We start from the raw sequence: 24,338 nt of genomic DNA on the forward strand, positions 1-24,338 counted from the left end.
GAAAAACTCAATATTTAGATTCTTGTACTATATTAGATTAAAATTATTCTGAGATCACTGTTTTGACTTGGATTTCTTAAACAGAAACCACTTGATATGTTTTCACTAGCTAAACTTTGATCTATCATACATTGCCTTTTCTCTGACATTGCTATTTGCTGAACAATAAAAGAATCCAAGACAAACTTTAGACTAGAATGAGTATCTCAGCTGCACTGTACATAGTGAAGAAAGAATGGAAGGAGAGAAACAAATCCGCTGTACATTTTTTGGGCAATATGTGGTGGTTCCCATGGTTCAGTATTCAGTAAGCCAATTGATGCTAAGCTGCTCGTTATGCATTTTCAATGCCCTGGACATTATAGGGACATATCACCCCCCAATTCGCTGATAACTTTCTCCACCTTGACCAACATATCTAACAACATGAAAATGGTACATGAGTCTTTTGGACACAATTTCATAGACTACGCAATATTAACAAAAGAATGGATGTAGCACAAGCAAGATCTCTAGTAATAAGTAAGGAACATAAAGCCACGGAGTGCATAAAATAATTCATATTGAAACCAAAGAAAAATACGAAACTTTCAGAAGTTTCCATTCATGGTCTACCCTAGGACTAGAGAGGAAAAAAAAACTAAAAAAATAAAATGTTACATCACATTTAACCAATGATAAGCAATAAATAAGGAAGAGGGATTGCTACCTTGGAAGGAAGAATCTTCCATGTACCTCTGCATCAAAGAGAAATATATATCATAGAACAACAAATGATCAATAGAAAAGATGCACTTGACAAATAACATGTAACTTGTTAGCAAAAATTCAAAATTAAGTACCACAATTTGGGATTTGAGTTCAATTTCCTCGGAAACAGTTGGTTGAGCTGCAACACATGATTTTATTCAAATGAAATAGGCTATGAGTAGAAATCACATGAAGTCAAGAAATATTAGGTTAAAATGAAAAAACTAACCAACCATGGTTGTTCTCAGAGCAATCCATCAGTAGTGCAGCAAAACTGGGTGGCAAGGCTGGGAGCAAGCCTTCAAAGTTGTGACCAGGTGTTGTTCCCTTTTCTTGGGATCCCGAAGGTTGCTCCCCCACATTATTCACACATAGTGGAAGTTGTGGAATGTAATTGTCAACCGGAGTCATAAAGCTCAGTTCCTCACAAGCTCTACAAATACAGCAAGTCTCATTATACACTGTCCAGTCTCCATCACAATTATATAATTAAGTCAACTAATACTTCAACATAAGTAATGAGAAACATATATCTACTCTGGATAAATGTCGGAAAACAGAAAACAGAAAACAGATCAAGGAAAGGTTATTGACAATCTATCAAAGCCTGAGAATTCAGTCATATCTTCCCATTCCTCCAATCATACAAAACTCCTTTACAGTTTGCACCTGTGCGAGTGCTTGTTTGATGACATGAATTCTGACTGGGACGAAATTTCAGAACCAAAGTCAGTATTCAAAGGTTCTGGGTCCATGTCATCTTTCAGAATCTCCTGCGAAGTAACAAAATCATTGAATAGTACTTTTTTTTGTGAACGGTGATCACTATATTATGACAAGCCTCCAACCATCACCTTCAAAACATCCATAAATGACTCTGCTTCATAGATTGATGGAAACCGCATAGCAAACTTTTGAATCTGCCAGAACGGAAAGTTAGCAGTGTCAACCTTGCATCAACTATCTACCGATCTATTCCATAGCCAAGAAAAGCTCCATAAAATAGTGTCACACACAGTGTAAAGTTACAATCCGAAGAGCACGAATCTAATATACATATTATTTCCAGTTCGTTACATATATTTATATATTTGATAACCACGTTTAGTGTGTTTAACTAGGCATTTTATAAGCTCTTAATTTTATTTTTCTTTCTCCTTATTAATTTAGTTCAATTCCTTTTTTACCCTTTTTAATTTAAAAATCATTTTATCTATCATATCACTCTCCCACTCTTATAATAAAAAATCATTTCATGTCATTTTCCATTCATAAGCTTCAAGTTTTCAACTCCTAGTTTATATGCTTTCAACCAACTTATAACTAGTTTTTTACCAAACACAGTCATTATTGGTACAAAGTATAAATCAATTTTATTAATCTCTGACAAAAAAAAAATCCTTACTAAGCCCTTTTAATAAAATCTCAACGATCGAAAAGTCTTACTAACCATTTTTAGTGAAATCTATTCTGCGAACCGCATTTTATCCATCCAGAAAACTGGAAGCCTAACCTCTCTTAAGGTGACTCAAGTCTGGACTTGGTTATGAATGTTATATTTATTTATATAAATGAGAATGCAGAGGCGAAGAGTATGAAAGGAGTGGTATGCAATGGTGAAGAATCTTGCCTGGCCATGGGAATCTCTGTAGCTAACAAGCACAGTTCTGATGCCCCTGGCAGGGTAACCGGAGACGCAGGAGACCTGAGGCCAGGTGAAATGCAGCTTGGAGACGTGGTGCTCTTCCTGGCAGAGAGGGAGTTGAGAGTGTGGGTAAAGAAATAAGGGGAGAAGAAAGGAGAGAGAGAGAGAGAGAGAGACTGACGAGGAGTGTGGCGTTGAAGGAGACGGTGAGGAGGAGGTGGGAGAGGCGGAGGAAGGCCACGGAGGAGGAGGAGATCCAGTTGCCGCGGGGAGGGAGGTTGCGGACCCGAGGAGGGAGAGGGAGCAGATCCGAACACAGACTCGGATACGGGATGAACCGCCCGAAGCAGATCTCCCACTCCTCTCTCGCCGACTCCGACTGCTTCATCAATGCCAATGCACCACTGCCCGCCATTTTCAACTTTCTTTCCTTTCCAAATTCCCAATGCTCTCTATTTATACCAACAATCCAAGATATTTAAAAAAAAAAAAAATTAGAGAAGTGAGGATGCATCTATTTAATTCACCAATCCATAATAAATTAGATCAACTTCAAAAAAAATTTCAACATTTAAATCGAGGATCATAATGTATACACTTTTTTTTTATATAATATACCTCTTTTATTTTTTTTAAAATGTTTTTAACTTTTTTATTCTTTAATTTTAGACTATTAATTTTTAATTTATTATTTTCTTCTTCTTTTTTATACACTTCTTTTCTTCTTTCTTTCAATTTTCACATATATCATATTATCATTCTTCAATCTTCCACATATTTCAATAAATAATTTTAATTCTATTAGTTTTTACATTACTTTCTTCTCATCTCACCTCTTTCACTTTTTCACATACACTCAGACACTAAAACTAGTTTCTGTCAAATTAAATATACATTTTTTTCTTCTAACACTTTCTCTCTTTTCATACTTCGAAAAATTTTAACATTAAATTTAGTGTTATGAAAAGGATATTCTAGAACATTAATTTTTCGAGATAGTGAAATCAGTGTTTCAAAAAATATTTTTCATATTTGTATTTTTTATATACTTCTTAAAAGTACTTTCTACTCCCCTAAAAAAATACTTTCTAGAATAATAAATTTAGTATTTTGAAAAGTATTTTCAGAATCACTAAATTTACTATTTTAGAAAGTGTAACGACCCGCCATGGTCCCTACACTTTGTGGAATCGCATTACAACTAGTAAAACTAAGAGAAATATTAAGTTGGATAACTCATACATACATGTACAACTAAAGATGAAATAACTAAATTTCTTAAATACAAAATAAAACGTCATATATGTATAGTCATCTCAAAAATAATATTTCCTAATGTCGGTCAAGCACAGACAAAACCGTTACCTAAAATGGTAACCCTAACACGAGGATCAAAGCTCCCCGCAGCGGACACCTCAACTCCAAGCTAGCCCTGACTTGCTTTCATACCAAGTATGATCATCGCAGTTCCACCACATGGAAAATAGAAGGGTAAGCTAGAATTCACAAATCAATCATACAAATATAGAACAATAATCTATACTACACAATCATCCTATTGACAATCACGTTCATAGAGTCACACCATACACTCTATCCAATACTACTCATGCATAAAGTACAATCCACCAATCATGAAGTCAAACACCACACTTCATCATATTAATAATCATGCAATAAATGCATCTCATGACAGATATCAATGCATATCAATCATCTAATGCGTCGTCACGCATACACCTAGAAGATCTTCATAACAATAGAGCTGTATAAGTGACATTCCATCCTACCGAAACCACCCCAACCGTTTTCACGCCCAATGCGCCCGCTCGGTCACAGCTAAACAGGATATATAATCCTCACTCGGGTTTACTCGGATGATATCACTTACACACTTGGAAGTCCAGATCCACCGTCAGGTATAGCACAGCTGGGTACGGGCTTACCACGACCTTGGCATGCATTAACCAAGTCAATTGTGGAGTTCGCCCACCGACTATCCGCAAGGATCCACGCACCTTCCCGAGTACTTGGTTAAGGGAATAACCCTTGACCTCATACCCCGCTCCAACACTAGCTAAGGACTTAGAGGAGACTCACCCAACACAGTGGCCTATCTGAGCACCACTCTCCCAAAATCAGTGGCCTCCCAGAGCACCACTCTCATATATCAGTGGCCTATCCAAGCACCACTCTCAAGAGACTCTATGTGAGCTCTTCTAGTTCGAAAATATTTTTCCTCTCCTCAAGTCCTAGGCTAGACTCATGCCATAAGGCATCACTGCAATCATTCATCATACATCATAATGGTCTACCCACCATCATGATCAACAACCATACACATGTCATAAGACATCACATGCGATAATGCATCATACATCATAAATGGTCTACCTACCATTATGATCAATAAACATACACATATGAACATATACATATGTCATATCATATTCAAACATTCATACGTATCATCACAAAGCATACATATGAATCACACCTCACCATACATCATATATCATACATACATGATCTAAAACTTCAACTTTAAACATGCATAAGCATCAATTCATTCATAAATATATTCACGCCTGGCGTAACCTGAGCTCGCCCAGCCTACTCCCAACCTGAGAGTCCTAAGACTCATCCACACCTAGCGCGTTCAACTCACGCTCGGTGTCCTTAAAACATAGACTCCTAAGAGTATCCATGCTTGACACAACCAAATCACGTCTGACCCAACATCTAACCTGAGAGCCCTAAGCTCTCCCACGCCTGGCGCGCTCAACCTGCGCCTAGCCTAATCCCAGTTAGAGAGTTCAAACTCTCATCCAAACTAACAAATCTAGCCATATGCAAACACAAAAACACAATGGCTCCATACAACATAAAACAAACTCAAAATCAACATGCACCCATCTAATGCATCAAATTCACCAAAAGCCCCTTTTTTTCCCAAGACCTCGAACAATTAGCGAATTCTCCGATCCAGCCATGGATCCTCAACTTTCATGCATCAATTGAGTTTCTAAACTCAATGCAACTTAAATAACAAACATTCTAGCTTCCCTTACCTGAAGATTGACTCAAAATAGCCAACAACTAAGACGGAATAGAATTCCCTTCCAAAGCTCAACCCGGAACTTCAATCCTCCCAAAACAAGCTTTCTAATTTGAATTTCAAGAAAAGTCAGAAGGGATTAGTGATCTAAAGGAGAAAAGGAGTCAAACAGAGAAATTTGGGAGAGAAAGGAGCTCACTGACCCAGAGACCTTCTCTCTAAAACTTCTCTCTAAAAACTCACAATTTCCTGAAGGCCCCCAACCCCTATTTATAGACTTTCGGATTGGCCCAGAACGGCCCGTACCGAGTTCGAAACGGCCCGTTTCAAACTCCCAAATCACGCACAAAATCCACGCCCAGAACGGCCCGTTCCGGGACTCATTCGGAATGGCCCGTTCTCCTTCCGGAACGGCCCGTTCTCCATCTAGAACAGCCCGTTCTGGAATTTGGAACAGCCTGTTCTGGAATTTGGAACGGCCCGTTCTCCCTCCAGAACGGCCCGTTCCCAACCACGAATTTCAGTTTAATTTAATAGCTTGGAACGGCCCGTTCCAGATTGGGAACGGCCCGTTCCGGGCTACTAAATCAGCCACATTTTTTTTAAACCACGTTACAATACTCCCCAACAAACAGGAATTTTCGTCCCCGAAAATAGGTCTACCTGAAGAGAGGAATGGATACTGTTCCTTGAACTAACTCTCCACCTCCCAGGTAACCTCACCAGTAGCTGCATCGCAAACAATTCTCACCAAGCTGATGGATTTGCCACAAAGTTTCTTCAACTTGTAATTAACCATAGCTACCGGTCTCTTCTCATAAGTCAAGTTCTCTCTAACTTGCACCTCATCCATCTCTACCACTTGACTCGGATCTGGGATGTACTTCCTCAACTGTGAAACGTGAAACACATGCTCTCCCTCTTCAAATTCTAGAGGTCTCCTCCTCCTATCAGCATAGGACTTTCATCAACTCTGGGTAGCCCTCAACCTTTCCTGAATCTATCTCACCATCTCAGTAGTCTGAAGAACTAACTCTGGACCAACCACTACTGACTCACCCTCCTGATACCAACATAATGGAGTCCTACACCTCCTACCATACAAAGCCTCAAAAGGCATCATGCCAATACTCGAATGATAACTGTTATTATAAATGAACTTTACCAATGGTAACAACTCCTCCCAGCTACCCAGATGATCCAACACACAAGCTATTAGGAGATCCTCTAGTGACTGAATTATCCTTTCTGACTGACCATCTTTCTATGGATGATAAGCGGAGCTCAACCTCAACCTTGTCCCCAAAACCTAATGCAGAGTCTGCCAACCTGGAAGTAAACCTTGGATCTCTGTCAGAGATAATACTGGAAGGCACTCCATGCAACCGTACTATCTCTCTAATATACAATTGTGTAAGTCTCTCCAAGGACCACCTCTTGACAGGAAGAAAGTGCGCACACTTTGTCAATCTATCAACAATCACCCAGATAGAGTCACTGTTCCTAGCTGTCCTAGGCAACCCAACCACAAAGTCCTTAGTGACACTATCACACTTTCACTCGAGAATCTCCATCAGCACTAAGCTCAAAGCACTAAGCTCAAAACCAGCTGCCCTCTTAATACCAAGCAATCCCAAAATCCTCAACAATTCTAGATCTTGTAATTGCTTAGTTCCCACCTGTCTCGAGAACTTATTAGTTATGGTGATCATACCACAACTAATGTGATCTTGAACAACCTCCACCTCTAGTCTCAGATCTCTGAACTATTCAATCAATTCCAACTCCCTAATCATCATAACCGACACATGAATGGATTTCGGACTCAATACATATGCTACCACACTCGCCTTCCCAGGATGATACATCAACTTAAAATCAAAGTCCTTTAAGAATTCCATCCACCTTCTCTGCCTCATATTCAACTCCTTCTGATCACTAAATACACTGAATCTCGCACCATACAAATAGTGTCTCCACGACTTCAAGGCAAACACCATAGCTGCAAGCTCCAAATCATGAGTAGGATAATTCCTCTCATGAGTCTTAAGTTGCCTCGAAGCATATGTTACTACTCTCCCTTCCTGCATCAACACACCAAAACTGGAGAAGTAGTCAATCACTCCTTCAATTCCTGAAAACTCTGCTCACAAGCGTCCATCCAAACAAAAAGTTGATCCTTCCGAGTCAGTTAAGTCAAAGGCATTACTATTCAAGAGAAACCTTCTTTAAATCTCTGATAGTAACCCGTTAACCCAACAAAACTCCTAATCTCCGTAACAGTCCTCGGACGCTCCCACTGAATCACAGCCTCCACCTTGGCTAGAACCACTACAATCCCCTCTACCGATATCACACGCCCCAAATCTCACCTCAAACAATCAAAACTCACACTTGGACAGCTTGGCATACAACTACCTCTCTCTTAGCACCTCTAAAACCAACCTCAGATGCTCACGGTGATCCTCCAAAGATCTAGAATACACCAATATATCATCAATGAAGACCACCACAAACCTGTCCAAGAATGACCTGAAAATCCTGTTCATGTAGTCCATGAACACTATTGGAGCATTAGTGACACCGAAACACATCACTACGTACTCACAGCGACCATACCTAGTCCTAAAAGTAATCTTCGGTATGTCACTTTCCTTTACCCTAATTTGATGGTATCCAAATCTCAAATCAATCATTGAAAACACCGAAGCTCCCCTCAACTGATCCATCAAATCATCAATCCTCGAAAATGGATACTTATTCCTTATTGTCAACTTATTCAATTGCCGATAATCAACACACAAATGGGCTCCACCATCCTTCTTCTTCACTAACAATACCGAGGCACCCCAAGGAGAAACACAAGACCTCTTCATCTATTTTTCCAACAAATTCTCAATCTGTTTCTTCAGCTCTACCAACTCAGCTGGAGCCATCCTATAAGGAGCCACTGATACCGGTCCTGCACCTGGTACCAGATCAATGCTAAACTCAACATACGCCTGGGTGGCAATCCTGGCACATTATCTGGAAACACCTCAGGAAATTCACTGACAATCTCGATCCCAACGATAGCTCTCTCTGTCTCAATACTCAAAGCTGCAAACAACATGAAGCACTCAGCTCCATCCCTCATTAACTGCTCAGCCTGACCCGCTGATATTAACACCTCATCCTCCAACTGAGGAAACACCAACTCTCTCCGAGCACAATCTATAAGGATGTTATGGGCAGATAACCAATCCATCTCTAAGATTATGTCAATATCTACCATGAGCAACACAATCAGGTTCACTCAGAACCTCCTACCAAACACTTCTATCGGGCATCTCACATATATCTCCAATGTCACTAAAGAAATTGAAGTCAGAGTAGATACATACAGATCAACGTGCCATGCAGACACCCAATCTCCCCACACAATTCAACAGAAAAATAAATGAATGTGTGGTACCAGAATCAAATAGAAACAAAACATCCTCACGAGCTGCTTTCCCCCTTCCTTTTCACCAAATCTGATGAAGTGGAAGTCTCTACACTTGACAATGCAAACACTCTCCCCACAGCTGTAGGCCTAGGTGGCCCCTGGACACTCCCAGATAAAGTCGGCGGTGTCTGACAATCTCTAGAGATGTGGCCTACCACATCTGAAGCAAACGTTCCCCGGATGGGGACAATCTCTAACCATGTGGGCTTCTCCACATCTGTAACATTGCACCGACTGTGCTCCACCCTAAGGAGTAGCAGGACGAGGTCCCCTACTAACAGCTTCTCTCTGAGACTAAACAGGCTTGTCATAGGGTCCTCTCTGCTGACCTCCCCTCCTAGATCCAGATGATCCCTCCTAAACTCTAGCAGCCTTGCCGCTGCTACCACCCACCAATCTCGCAGCAGTCTTTACCTTCTCCACCAAGGCAGGAAACTCCATTATAGACATAGGGACTATGACCCTCTTCAACTCATGCCTCAACCCCCCCGCAACTTCCTACATCTCCAAGCTTCAGATACGGCTTTAGAGTAGAAACGAGCCAGATGCTCAAACCTCGTAGCATAATCTGGAATAGACATGCTCCCCTGCTGTAGTCTCATGAACTTAGCCTCCTTAGCATATCTAACGCTGTTCGAGAAATACTTCTCCAATAAAACTCTCTTGAATCAATCCCAATCAATAAGTACACCCCTGCTCTCTAGCATCTGCCTGGTGCCTCTCCACCAGTACTCAATCTCGCCCGCCAGCATGTATACTGCATAGGCCAACTTCCTCTCCTCAGAAAATCCCAAAACACTGAAAATCTTCTCATCTCACACAACCACAAATATGTCACATCGGGATCTGAATCCCCCCTTGAACTGAGGAGACTAACATCTCCTGAACTCTACAAAATCTCTCTCATCTTGAGAGACCACCGGTCTACTTGCCTCAACCGCAACTCTACCCGCCTCCATCTAAGCAAAGTGAGCACTTTGCTGCCGCATCACCATGGCCATCATCTCCACAACCCTAGTGATCTAATCAAACTGAGGCCTCACCATAATAAAAGAATTCAAACATTCTTTTACTAACACTTCACCACTACAACTCACCAAAACTAACACATATCAGAGATATGACACAACAGAAACCTAGAAGGATCACTCCCCACAGAGTATCCCAAAAGACTCGACCGGCTTTGATACCATAAAAGTGTAACGACCCGCAATGGTCCCTACACTTTGTGGAATCGCATTACAACTAGTAAAACTAACAGAAATATTAAGTTGGATAACTCATACATACATGTACAACTAAAGATGAAATAACTAAATTTCTTAAATACAAAATAAAACGCCATATATGTACAGTCATCCCAAAAATAATATTTCCTAGTGTCAGTCAAGCACAGACAAAATCGTTACCTAAAATGGTAACCCTAACACGAGAATCAAAGCTCCCCGCAGCAGACACCTCAACTCCAAGCTAGCCCTGACCTGCTCCCATACCAAGTATGATCATCGCAGTTCCACCACATGGAAAACAGAAGGATTAGCTAGAATTCACAAATCAATCATACAAATATAGAACAATAATCTATACTACACAATCATCCTACTGACAATCACGTTCATAGAGTCACACTATACACTCTATCCAATACTACTCATGCATAAAGTACAATCCACCAATCATGAAGTCAAACACCACACTTCATCATATTAATAATCATGCAATAAATGCATCTCATGACAGATATCAATGCATATCAATCATCTATTGCGTCGTCACGCATACACCTAGGAGATCTCCATAACAATAGAGCTGTATAAGTGACATTCCATCCTACCGAAACCACCCCAACCGTTTTCACGCCCAATGCGCCCGCTCGGTCACAGCTAAACAGGATATATAATCCTCACTCGGGTTTACTCGGATGATGTCACTTACACACTTGGAAGTCCAGATCCACCGTCAGGTATAACACAGCTGGGTACGGGCTTACCACGACCTTGGCATGCATTAACCAAGTCAATTGTGGAGTTCGCCCACCGACTATCCGCAAGGATCCACGCACCTTCCCGAGTACTTGGTTAAGGGAATAACCCTCGACCTCATACCCCGCTCCAACACTAGCTAAGGACTTAGAGGAGACTCACCCAACACAGTGGCCTATCTGAGCACCACTCTCCCAAAACCAGTGGCCTCCCAGAGCACCACTCTCATATATCAGTGGCCTATCCAAGCACCACTCTCAAGAGACTCTATGTGAGCTCTTCCAGTTCGAAAATATTTTTCCTCTCCTCAAGTCCTAGGCTAGACTCATGCCATAAGGCATCACATGCAATCATGCATCATACATCATAATGGTCTACCCACCATCATGATCAACAACCATACACATGTCATAAGATATCACATGCGATAATGCATCATACATCATAAATGGTCTACCTACCATTATGATCAATAAACATACACATATACATATACATATGTCATATCATATTCAAACATTCATACGTATCATCACAAAGCATACATATGAATCACACCTCACCATACATCATATATCATACATACATGATCTAAAACTTCAACTTTAAACATGCATAAGCATCAATTCATTCATAAATATATTCACGTCTGGCGTAGCCTGAGCTCGCCCAGCCTGCTCCCAACCTGAGAGTCCTAAGACTCATCCACACCCAATGCGTTCAACTCACACTCGGTGTCCTTAAAACATAGACTCCTAAGAGTATCCACGCTTGACACAACCGAATCACGTCTGACCCAACATCTAACCTAAGAGCCCTAAGCTCTCCCACGCCTGGCGCGCTCAACCTGCGCCTAGCCTAATCCCAGTCAGAGAGTTCAAACTCTCATCCAAACTAACAAATCTAGCCATATGCAAACACAAAAACACAATGGCTCCATACAACATAAAACAAACTCAAAATCAACATGCACCCATCTGATGCATCAAATTCACCAGAAACCCATTTTTTTCCCAAGACCTCGAATAATTAGCGAATTCTCCGATCCAGCCATGGATCCTCAACTTTCATGCATCAATTGAGTTTCTAAACTCACATGCAACTTAAATAACAAACATTCTAGCTTCCCTTACCTGAAGATTGACTCAAAATAGCCAACAACTAAGACGGAATAGAATTCCCTTCCAAAGCTCAACCCGGAACTTCAATCCTCCCAAAACAAGCTTTCTTATTTGAATTTCAAGAAAAGTCAGAAGGGATTAGTGATCTAAAGGAGAAAAGGAGTCAAACAGAGAAATTTGGGAGAGAAAGGAGCTCACTGACCTAGAGACCTTCTCTTTAAAACTTCTCTCTAAAAACTCACAATTTCCTGAAGGCCCCCAACCCCTATTTATAGACTTTCGGATTGGCCCAGAACGGCCCGTACCGAGTTCGGAACGTCCCGTTCCAGACTCCCAAATCACGCACAAAATCCACGCCCAGAACGGCCCGTTCTAAAATCAGAACGACCCATTCCGGGACTCATTCAGAACGGCCCGTTCTCCTTCCGGAACGACGCGTCCTCCATCTAGAACAGCCCGTTCTAGAATTTGGAACGGCCCGTTCTCCCTCCAGAACGGCCCGTTCCCAACCACGAATTTCAGTTTAATTTAATAGCTTGGAACGGCCCGTTCCAGATTGGGAACGGCCCGTTCCGGGCTACTAAATCAGCCACATTTTTTTTAAACCACGTTACAGAAAGAATTTTTTAAAATTATGTAAAATAACACATTTCTAAAAAGTACTTTTCAAAATTTACTGTTCCAATTTTTTTTTTCAAAATTATGTAAAATAACACACTTTCCAAAAAATATTTTTTGGAATAGTAAAATTAATGTTGAAAAAGTACTTTGCAAAAAAAAGTATGTTTTTTTACATAATTTCAAAAAACACTGACACGAAGTTTACTATTTTGAAAAGTATATGTTAGAACCCTAAACCCTAAACATGTTAGAAACACAATTTTGACAAAAAGCTTTCAGAAACCCTAATTTTACTATTTCAAAAAATACTTTCTAGAACATTGAAATTATTTGATATTGTGTTTTCTATGAAAAAGTACTTGGAAAAAAATGCATATTTGGTTGACATTTTTGACACTGAGGAAACCATACGCGCCTATAATGCTAACCAAAATTAGTTTTACGTTTCGAGTGCGTGTGAAAACTAAAAGAGAAAAGGAAGAAAATAATAGTGAGAAAATTGAAAGAGAAATGAAGAAGAGAGTGATGTAAAATTGAAATAATTAAAACTACCTTTTAAAATAAATAGGATGAAAGAAAGGTAAGCATTATAGAAAAAAAAAAGTATTAAACTAAACGCTGGTATAAAATTAAAAAAAAATAAAAATTAAAAAATTAAGAAGTGTATTTATATAAATAAAATAAAAGAGATGTATATATCATAAATCTTAAATTAATAAGTTAAATATGATTAATCCACCTAAAAAAAATGAGTTGAGATAAGTTAATCTACACAAGCCAAACCAATCTATTTTGACAGCCCGGTTTATATGTGCTAAGATGCGTTAATACCAAACTTTTGCCCAGGGGGCTGGGGCTGGTATCATTGTATCAAAAAGTGTCTTTAAAGATGAAGAGTTTCAATTTCAAATACAATTTCGTTCTTATAAATTTTATTTTTAATTTTTATAATTAAAAGTATTTTATTTTCATTTTTATACATAATTTATGTTAACATAATGAGGAAATATTTTTTTTAGTAACTACCTTGATCTTCACATTTAGTAGATCATTATATCTTTATTATTAAAAAAATTAATATTTTTAACAAACTCATAACTTGAATTTAAAACTTCAAGACTTAAGAACGAGCTATAACACCAATTGAATTAACGCATTTTTATTTTTTAATATCATTTTTATTTTTAGTAGAAGTATGAAATGTCTCGATTCCACTAATATTAATGATGAAAAAGATAATCTTTGAATTCGTGTTTCTATATATTTATTTAAAAATAAAATAAAAATAAAGATAAATAATTATGAAAGAGATGGAAAAAAATAATTAAAGAATAATAGTGGGTGAATTTTAATAGCAAAGGACGAGTAAATAAAAACAGAAATTTAAAGATGAAAATGTCTAAACATAAAATGAACAAAAAAAAATTATCAAAAGAGATATTATCTTTATTAATAGTATAAGATATTTATTTTTTATAATTTCATTAATTGATCATTCTTATCATTTTTTTGTGATTTTGCACTAGTGTTCTAATGCGTTGCCTTAAATAATCTGGTTTGACTAGAAAGTCAATAAAGGTTGGTTAAGGATTGATCATTTCTATCAATTAACTTGATTGCATTTAGACTGATCAATTCCTTATGCAAATATTAAAGCAATAAAACAGCTCGCAACATAGAAAAAAATAAAATCAAATTAATATTAGAGTTCAAACAGTACAATTATATCATATGGCCAAAAGTTTTACCACTAGAGTTATGGCTAAAGGAAATGCAAGAGGCTTTGGGTGGTTCAATACTTCGTTGTCTATCCTTTCCCTTCCAAGGTTGAGTCTACGCTACTCAATGCTCTTTCTATCAAACAGTGCATATACAAATACTATTTTCCTTACCGCGTTACTTTTCATATATTTTTGCTTGGGAATATAATACTTTTGTACAAAAAAATGTTTAGGCTGTCAAATCCCTAAGGATCCTTTGCCCCATCTGCTTCTTCACCACCATCCACTTCACCTCTCCTTCCACTTGTCACTAAAGAGGACCACGACAAAGTGATCGTTGGCCTTTATAGAGTTCTACACTGCACACTCAGGAGGCAAGCACATATTGAGATGAAGTTTGACAAGTTATTGCCTCGCCTCAATATTGACCCGAGCTTTGACGAGGAGGATGCCTTGGACTAGCTTTGAGAGTGATTAAAAGTTTTTGTTGTTTTTGCTATGATTTATGAAGTTTTATTTTCTGTAATTTCAAACGGTTATTTTTGTTCTAATTGATTATATTTTCTTCAAAACAATTTTTTTTAATAATTTACATTATATTTGCTTTATATTATACAAGCTATGTTCATCAATTCATGCATGTTTTTAAGATGAGTCCCATATGCATTGCATAAAGCATCTAAAGTAGATTCATATAATTTGATCATATACGCTCTGGCTACTAAAATAGAAATACATGCTTTGATATGTTTTAATATGCTCTAATATAATAACATATGCTCTGATACATTGTAATATATCTTGATATGCTTAATATTATAGAGATAAAACAAGCATGCTCTCTTTTTGTATAGTTTGATATGCTCTAACACTTCAATATATTATGTTATGATATGCTTGATGAGATAAAAACAAGCACGGTCTGTCATCTATCTTATATGTTTTATTTTAGTTCTGAAATATGAAGGCCATTTCACATAGAATTTACATGCTCTGATTCAGTTCTCAAATGTGAAGAGTAGGTCTCATAGAATACATGTGTTATTGCATATGATATAATGACTTAGTTTGTCTCATTCACTTTTTCAAATGATGATAGATCTAAGATCAATGCAAGATGAAATATGTTTTTAAAAGAATATACTCACAAAAGTCAAGTTGCTTAAATTATTACTTATTGAATCAATTTATATTAAAAAATTAAAAAATAATATAATTAGTATAATTTAAGATATTTCATCTGTTAAAAATATAATTATTGTCATACTCAATGACAAATATTACATGTCTATCTTTAAATTTAAAAACTACACGTTTACAGTAACATAATTTTATACTTCAAATTCAAAATATTATAATTCATAGTCCTCGATTTGAACCTTGTTTCCGTCAATACAATTTTGATGATGAAATTTAAAAACATTTTCATTATAAAATATTCGATATCTAAAATAACAATTAAGGTAAGTTTCATTATAACAAAGTTTATAAATATTGTTCATAAATAGTTAAATTAAAATGAATGACACAATTCCATAAATTAGTTCAAAAATAAAAATAAAGTAGTATTAACATCCGATATTTATGTGTAATTTATTAACACTTCAAAACACAACGTTTATAAAGAACAAACGATGCCATTTTTATTTTTATTCTTTTATAATTTTCCTTTGAAAAATATTTTTTAAAAAATAATTTTGTAACCCAGACGAGTTCACTTTTTTCTTTTTATTTTTCTTTTTTATTCTTAAATCAGCCAATTTAATTCAGCTCAATTATTTAACCAGCCTGATAATTAAAACCGTTCTAATTTGGTCAACAATTTTCAGTCGAATTGGTCGACCAACTAATCTTCACAACACTAATTATACCATTAATTATTTATTTATTATAAACTATAAAAAGTTAAAAAAAAAATATTTGTTTACTTATACGAGTTAAACGAGTAATTAACTAAACCTTGTAACAAGATAAGATCAAGACAACCTCTGACTTCAATTCTATTTTCCTATAATTTTAGCTAAATAGTTAGGGCTTGATTCTCCATTTCTTCCAAAATTAAAAAAAAAAAAAAATTGCATTCTGAGATCAGTTCAGAGGTTTTACCTTTGTGTCTTCTCTTTCGCGGAGTACCCAAGGAACCAATACTCGAACACCATGAAACTTCTCATCAATCCCGAACCCTTTCTCTCCCCACCCAACTCCATTTTCCCAACCACCAACGCTCCACACTCCACGCGCCTCCCATTCCCCAAGCTCACTCGCCGCCGCTGGATCCGCCCCAGCCTCTCTTCCTCGCCGCCGCCGAGGGCCGCGCTGGCCTGGGCCGCCATCGAGCAATTCGGGCTTCCCGAGTTCCACGTCCGGAACCCCTCGCTGTCTTCCTCCTATCGCGGCCCGGCATTGCCCAGGCCCAACCAGACGGTGCTGGAGGCCCAAGCTAGGGTTTGCACCGGCCCAACCCAGACTCGCCCCCTCGACGAACACCAAGCCTTCAAGGTCTTCGACACCATCCTCAGATCAGGTCCCTCTTTATTGTTGCTGCTTTGACTTTAAGTCTAGTCCTAACTGTTTGATTAGAAAATCAACGGCTCAGATTTTAACAACATGCTCTACTATTTTTTTTTTTTTTTTGTCACGGTCACAAATGTTTGGTAACTTTTTCATCCATGATTACAGTTGCACTTTGTCCTTCAAACTGTGTCTCAGCTAACTCTGTTATTAGTCTAGTGCACTAGTACGATGTTGCATGCAAGCAGGAACACTACCATTACTCACTACGATAAATTTTAATAAAATTAGAATACACCATATACTAAATAAATATAGCTATATTCGTATATTTCTTACATTTTATTAATATATTTTCCTGAATATGATTTATATTTATATTGTTTTGTCATCGTTATTATGTGATTACTAGTATTTAATTCTTGCAAGAGAATTTTTAAAAAACATTATCATAGCCAAATTTAAATTAAAAACAACAACAGCAGCAAAGAAGCCTTATTCCAGTGGGTGAAGTTGGCTACATGGATCATAGATGCCATATTTCTTGGTTAAAGTGATATAATTCAAGTTATGATAGTAACACTGTCTATATGTAAGAGAAATATATCTAAGGGATTAGATATAAAGCATCTAAGTTTTACTTTTGATATGTAAGCGAAGCTAAATAACGCACATATCAGCATTTGGTACTTGGTCCTTTTTTTATAAAACCCAAATTAGAAGTGTTGCTTGGTCCTTTTTATAAGAATAAATTTAAAATGTCTCTTGTATTAATTATATTTTTTTTTAGAAGAAATATCTTTAATTAAAGTCATTTTTGTCAATTCAATAAGTAGGTGGTAGAGTAAGAGTCTCATCATTGTAAGGGATAGTTTTGGAAAAATTTAAGGCTATCAACTAAATTAACCAACTTCCATAATCATAGTGAATTGGGTGTTATAAAAAGGACCGGAGGAAGTATATGTCACTAATTTTGAAGTATCCTTGCACAGTGTTTGTAACCATAATCAAGTTTGAACTCTTACTTGTTTTTATTAGAACGAGTGAAGGGCTTAAGAATAGAAGCCTTAAATCATGTGTTACAGATTATTTTGATGAAATATTTTGTTTTCTTTACAAACTTTTTAAGAGAGTTTTTGAAATGAAATGACAGAAATTGTTTTGAGATCTGATTACTTTGTATTTAATCTTAGCTAGGGGAGAAATGAAAGATGAGGAACAAGTTTCTAAAGCACAACTTGGGGCGTTTTTTGCGGGGATGACAATCCGTGCAAATGCATTTCCTGAGGCAACACAATGGAGTGAAGGGGAAACACGTGCAATGAAGATATTCTGGCCGCTTTTGGTTAGGGTGCTTCCGCCTGATGTGATCTTCATTGCAGACCCAGAAGGGCTGATGATGGGTGTGGGAAGTTCAATTGGGCCGCAATATGTTGGCAATGGCACCAGTGAGATGCGTTTGGTTGGCGCTCTTAGGGAGGTGTTGGCTGGTGGCCATCTTGGATTTGAGGAAGTGCAAGGTGTGTTAAAGGATGTCCTTCCCCTACAGGAGGGAGATGAAAAGCCTCAGGGAGTAAGTGAGGCTTTGCTTTCTGCATTTTTAATAGGTCAACGCATGAACCGCGAAACTGACCGCGAATTAAAAGCATACTGCCTTGCATTTGATGATGAAATTGGTATGAATTTTAATTTGATCATTCCATTTTGTTCTTTTTAATTGTCACAATTAGAACCTCTTTGTTAATATTTTTGTGAGTTGATTCCCAGGCCCCCCTCCTGTTGCTGATGTCAGATCATTGACTCATTATGGTGAACCATATGATGGTAACACACGCTTCTTCAGGAGTACGTTATTCGTTGCTGCTGTTAGATCTTGCTATGGAGAATCTTGCTTGCTTCATGGTGTAGAGTGGATGGCACCTAAGGTGTGTGATTTTTTTTCTGAGTGTTGGGTGTTTTGGTTGTTTGAGCTGCAAACTAAGATGCTTAATGATCATGATGTTTTTGAAATTCTACCCTTGGTAGTGTATTTCCGAAGTTAATTTTCTTTGAATTTCTATCCTTTGATATTTTATCTGCTTTCATATTTTATATAGAATCATGTTCTATTTCTTGAGTGTGCTATTGTTCATTTTTAGGGGGGTGTAACTGAAGAGCAGATGTTGAAGTTTATGGGGGCAAATATAAACTTATCCCCTTTCAAGGCCAAAAAACTTCTTGAGGTCCTTTTTGTTTCCAGAAAATATTTTGTAGCACCAGTGCACCACCATAATGGTTTTCTCACTCTTTTTTAGCCACTATATATAATAATATCTGTGTTCTTTCTTCTTTCCAGGATGATGAAGTTGGTTTTGCTTATGTAAGTCAGCGTGAAGCTCGCCCATCTCTGTATGAGCATCTCGCCAAACATTATTAGACTCAGCCTTATTAACATCGTAACATAGAGGGGCTTCCATTGGCAAATGTTTTGATGCTTTTCTATTTGGATTCTAAAATTTTGAAAGATTAACTTTTTCAAAGAAGTCCTTTTCCAGGATGTTTAGCTACTTTAAGACATCTGGAATATTATACCAAATTATAAGTTCAATTGCTCAGTTAGTCCCTGTTCATGGCTCAAAATTATTGAAAAAATTTCCAATATAGTTTCGGAATATTGTATCTTGTTTCCTGTTAGTTAAGTTTACTTCATCTTTGGAGTGAAACTATTAAGGACCAAGTAGGGACCATATTACCTAGTTTGAAAATGGCAGGGACTATTTTGCATTCTATGGAAACTAGAGGGACATTATAAAATAATTTTGATTCAATGTGGACTAAATTAAATTTGTGGTAAAACTATGTGGACTATTCCAATGTTTGGATGAGGAGAAAAAAATGGAGAGGAAAAGAGATAGAAAAGTATGGGTGAAAATGTGTTTGGGTGTACAAAAAAGAGGAAAGAAAGACAAATCATTTTCCATTATTTTTGCTAATTAAATGCATTATTACCCCTATAATATGGACTTGGATATTATGGGGGTGCCTAAGTCCCACATTGAGTAGTATAGGATGCTCAATGGTGTATTTTAGTGCTTGGTTCTCACCCCTTAACATCTAGCTTTTAAGGGAGAGTTCCCCAAGTGCTTATGAATATTAGAGCTGGTTCCCAATGTCTCGGAAAATGGCTACCTACAGTGGGCTAACTAGAAATGCTAAGTGAAGTATTGTAGAGTGCCAACTGCCGAGACTTTGACTCTTAGGAACAGTTTTATGATAGGGACTGAGGTATTATAGGGTACCTAAGTTGCACATCAAGTAGTATGGGATGCTCATAATGGATTACTCTGTTAGTATGAGTTATAAAATGACCAATATACCCATATTTATCATAGTCCCTGTATTAGTCAACTCCATTTGATCTCATTGCATCTCTCTCTCTTTTCTTACTTTTCCTAACCTCACAAGCTTCTTTTTTATTTCAGACACACAGAGAGTTTGAGTTTGAGGGGAAAAATGAGAATAGTAGTGAGATTGAACGGGACTGATTTCGTTTTATAAGTCATACTAATAAGTCATACTAATGTAGACTAACACTATTGACAATAAAGGATGAAAGAGTAATGTTTGCTAATAAAATAGGGGACCAAGTGTATTTAATGCTGAACTCGGGAGGTCAACATTTAGTATGGTATAGATATGTATGTTTATAACAGGACTATTGGTAAGGGGTATAGGTTAAACTGTTTTTCTTTTCCTTTCTTCCCTGCAGCCACTCTTTAATTAGAATAAGGGAGCACATAAAGAAACGCCCTCCGCTGGCTACAAGTGAAAAAGTTCAGCAATATGTAAAGGTGGGATTCAGACTTGGTTATTATCTGTCAATATTATTGATCTCTCAGTTTATGACAAGTCTTTATTTGAATTTGTAAAGAAGGCTTGAAGATTTGGTTCTCTGTTAACAAATTTTAAATTCAACAGCCAATAGTCTATCTTTAGTTTTAGTCTTTAGATGTATCATCATCGTTCTGTTAAAAATATGTATAAATGATTTCTTTATCACACTATGTTTCCACAATAACTTAGGCCATTTAGTTGCACATTATATATACCATATTAACAAATTAATAGATTTTTGTGTGGAAATTGCTAAAGCAATCAACATAATAACTTTATGGCAATTTTAGTGCAATTTGAGTTTTTTTAGAAGAGTAATTTTACATTGAAGAATTACTTAAATGAGTAAGATTTCAACTTAAGGTCTGTTTACAAGTTAATTTATGAACTTAAGTCTTGATTAATTTTGAAAATACCAAAAGGGAGAGTAGTTCTTGTCAAAAGCATAAAATTAAAAATGAATACTTGTGGTTGCTCAAAGGAAATAAAGGCTCCGGGCTTACATATTTTTCTTCTGTCACACATAGTACTCTGATATGAAAAAGATAAAATGTTGGTTTCTTCAGTTTTGGCTAAAGCCTATTAGTTAGTATTGGAAGTTGGAACCAAGAGATGCAACTATTCTGAAAATAAAAGGAGGAAAGAAAATTTTGTTTGAATGATGTGGAATTTTGTCCCTGTGTAAAGGGTTTATAAGGAAAACCAAGGACATCGGATTATTAAAAGGGATACCATAGTGATTAATATCCTTGAGAATTTGGATTTTAACCAAGTTCAATGGCATTATATGATTCATATAGCCAATTCACTTGGTGAGATAAGACAACTGTTATTGTTATTGTTGTAGTATATGAAACTTGGTATTTTGAATGTAAATTTGAACTGAACTGAATAGAAGAGACTGGCAGGAAGGTGTTTTTGGTATTAACCTGAGGTAGACCAATTGAACTGGCCTAAGCAATGGGGATACAAGCATGATTTCCTTTTTCTCATTATTTTATCAGAGAAGTCACCATTTTTTTTTATATAGATAAAAAATATATATTTTTCAACAGGCAAGTGGTAAGGAATCTATTGTGGCTGGATTTTATCATGAAGGTTATGAAGAGCCATTGTTGATGCTTATGAAAAGAAGGGGAGTGCATTCAGGTTTGGTAGTGAAGGTTGGAATTCCGCTTTTGATGCATCTCAGTCTACATACTTTTTCTGACTGTTATTCTTTTTACACATAAAAATTATTGATTTGATTGTATTATAAACTTTTGTTTTCTTCTCCCATTAAAATTGGTTAAATTAATGTTGATTATGCTCAAATTGTAGGGAGAAGAAGGGGGCCTTTCAATGACTACAAGATTGCGATCAGCTAACACAACTAGGGGACTTCCTGTGAACTACTGTTCAGGGTTTCGTGCACTTGACATTTCGTCCCCATCTGAACTTGGTGGTATGTATTTGGTTCCCTTGCTTATTTCTTATATCTATTATTTATGTACTTAAATAATTACTCCATCATAATGTTCAAGTCTATTAAAATATTGTTTTTACTTTTGTTTCCTTTTCTAAGCAAATTGACAACACTGACACTGCGCCTGTTTCTGATCAGCAAACTGATAATTCTGCACTATGTCATATCTTGGATTAATATTCATTAAATATTTTTATTTTAAATTGCAGGAGTAACACGTCAAGGTTTTAGTCTTGAGGTCAATGCCAAGGATTACGGTTTCCAACCCACAGACACACCAAGAACTGATAGATCTGTAAAGTTCTCTAGATTTCTTGTGTTTGTTCTCCTTTTATCTTATTCTATTCAGAATCTGGAACTTATTTGCAACATGTTCGTAATTCACTGTCCCTATTAATATGTTCAGAAGTTTTTGTTGCTGTTGTAAGGGTTGATTTTTCGTTAAGCAGTGTATGTATGTAAACCTGATTGTTTTGATTCCTATAGGATGGGAAGATTCCAAGTATCCGTTTCAAAATAAAAGTTCGGATCACTACTTTAAATATCTACCATCTACTCCTGTGATACACAAATTCTAACAATCTAACTATTTTAGTTATATCCTCCATAAGCAAAAATCTTCAATCCATCCATCCAATAATGCTATTTCTCTGAAATTTTAGAAGCCACTTGCTGATACTTGTTATCCATCACTCTTTTTTTTTTTTTTTTTTTTTAAAATTTTATTATTATTATTTTTTATAATAATTCTTGGTCATGTATTACCTGTTCTGGTATGTAGATCAGTTGATTTCATTTCACAATTATTCATCGTAGGCAACATTTGCGAATACTTTCCTCAGCATAAATTATGTGTAAATAATAAATTATTCAAGGGAGTGTTAAAAAATGTAAGGAATTGACTGAAATCGAACTTAGTAAAACCCTGACATAAAAGGCTTGAATGCAGTTTTGGTGATGTATGACTATTGAAATGTTAAGTCTCATTAAACCATTATGTAATGTAATATCATCATCACAGGTAGGAAGCCTCTAATAAGTAGCCAGTTTTACCATGGTGAGATCTGAAGTATTTTAATTGGCATTATTATTAATTTTTTTCCCTTTTGAAACTTCAGGTCTCAAAGAACATTGAATTGGGTTTAGCTGCTCTTCGTGGAGAAAAAGGACCAGCATATGACCGAATTGTCTTGAACGCCGGAGTTGTGGATCACTTGCTTGGAGTTGATGGTGCAGAAGATATATCTGCAGCCCTTGATAGAGCCAGAGAGGCCATTGACAGTGGTAATGCTCTGAAACGACTCCTAAACTATATCAAGGTCTCCCACAAAATTGGTTGAATTATTTTATCATTGCAAAATACTTCGTGTACTTGAACATGTGAGGGATTAAAGGGGAAAGAAAACCTAAGATGGGCTCCCCCTTGTTGATCCCAAGGATGAAGGAAGAAAATATTGGAGAGACTTGAGAGTTTTTTCTTTTTACTCATCAGTTTTGAGGATTTGATTACGCTTGTAAACAATCTCCAATATGCTCAGAAACCACAGATAGCTGCTTTTGTAATTAAAATGACATAATATTAGAATATTTTGTGCATTGCTTTTTGGAAGTTGAATATAGGATTAAATGTTTTTATTTCATGAATTTTTTCCGATTATTGCAAAATTTATTTGATTTTAGTTCTTAAAATTTTCATCCATGAACTACAAAAATTGAGGGACTATAAATGTTAAATAGAAGGAAAAATTCAACTACTAAAATTGTTAAGGATTTGATTACGTTTGTATAACAATCTCCGATATTCTTAGAAATAGCAGCTTTTGTAATTAAGGTGACATAATATTGGAATACTTTGTGCATTGATTTTTTCGAAATTGAACATTTGTAAATCTCTTCAATGATTTAATATGATTTTAGTCTTTGAAGTTTTTTCAATTTTTAATTTTAGCTCCCGAAGAAAATGTATTTGGTTTTAGTTCTTAAAATTTCTATCCATGAACAAAAACACCTGATGTCAAGGATTAAAAATGTTAATGAAGAAAAAGTTAAAAAAGTAAAAGTGAAAATAAAAAAAAAAGTTGAGGGACTAAAGTTTGTAAAATGA

General features: G+C 36.6%; 2 protein-coding genes across 2 annotated transcripts; one reads left to right on the forward strand and one right to left on the reverse strand.

Moving 5' to 3' along the window:
• On the reverse strand, nucleotides 1-16,615 carry LOC109809132 (poor homologous synapsis 1). Its single transcript, XM_029273662.2, has 11 exons — nucleotides 16,492-16,615; nucleotides 10,350-10,421; nucleotides 3,761-3,835; nucleotides 2,577-2,847; nucleotides 2,381-2,497; nucleotides 1,605-1,670; nucleotides 1,420-1,523; nucleotides 984-1,183; nucleotides 843-889; nucleotides 710-737; nucleotides 1-418 (listed from the first exon to the last, which is right to left on the reverse strand). Exons 4-11 carry the CDS (start codon nucleotides 2,808-2,810, stop codon nucleotides 360-362), a joined length of 855 nt encoding a protein of 284 aa, XP_029129495.1. The 5' UTR covers nucleotides 2,811-2,847; nucleotides 3,761-3,835; nucleotides 10,350-10,421; nucleotides 16,492-16,615; the 3' UTR covers nucleotides 1-359.
• On the forward strand, nucleotides 16,543-23,830 carry LOC109807884 (anthranilate phosphoribosyltransferase). Its single transcript, XM_020370577.3, has 10 exons — nucleotides 16,543-16,909; nucleotides 18,090-18,572; nucleotides 18,664-18,821; nucleotides 19,035-19,118; nucleotides 19,232-19,284; nucleotides 20,645-20,726; nucleotides 21,825-21,932; nucleotides 22,090-22,213; nucleotides 22,444-22,529; nucleotides 23,353-23,830. The coding sequence occupies exons 1-10, from the start codon at nucleotides 16,543-16,545 to the stop codon at nucleotides 23,572-23,574; spliced, it is 1,767 nt and encodes a 588-aa protein (XP_020226166.1). The 3' UTR covers nucleotides 23,575-23,830.
• Nucleotides 23,831-24,338: the final 508 nt, after the last annotated feature.

The sequence above is a fragment of the Cajanus cajan genome, chromosome 5 (assembly GCF_000230855.2).
Source record: "Cajanus cajan strain Asha chromosome 5, NIPB_CcT2T_4, whole genome shotgun sequence".
Classification (NCBI taxonomy): domain Eukaryota; kingdom Viridiplantae; phylum Streptophyta; class Magnoliopsida; order Fabales; family Fabaceae; genus Cajanus; species Cajanus cajan.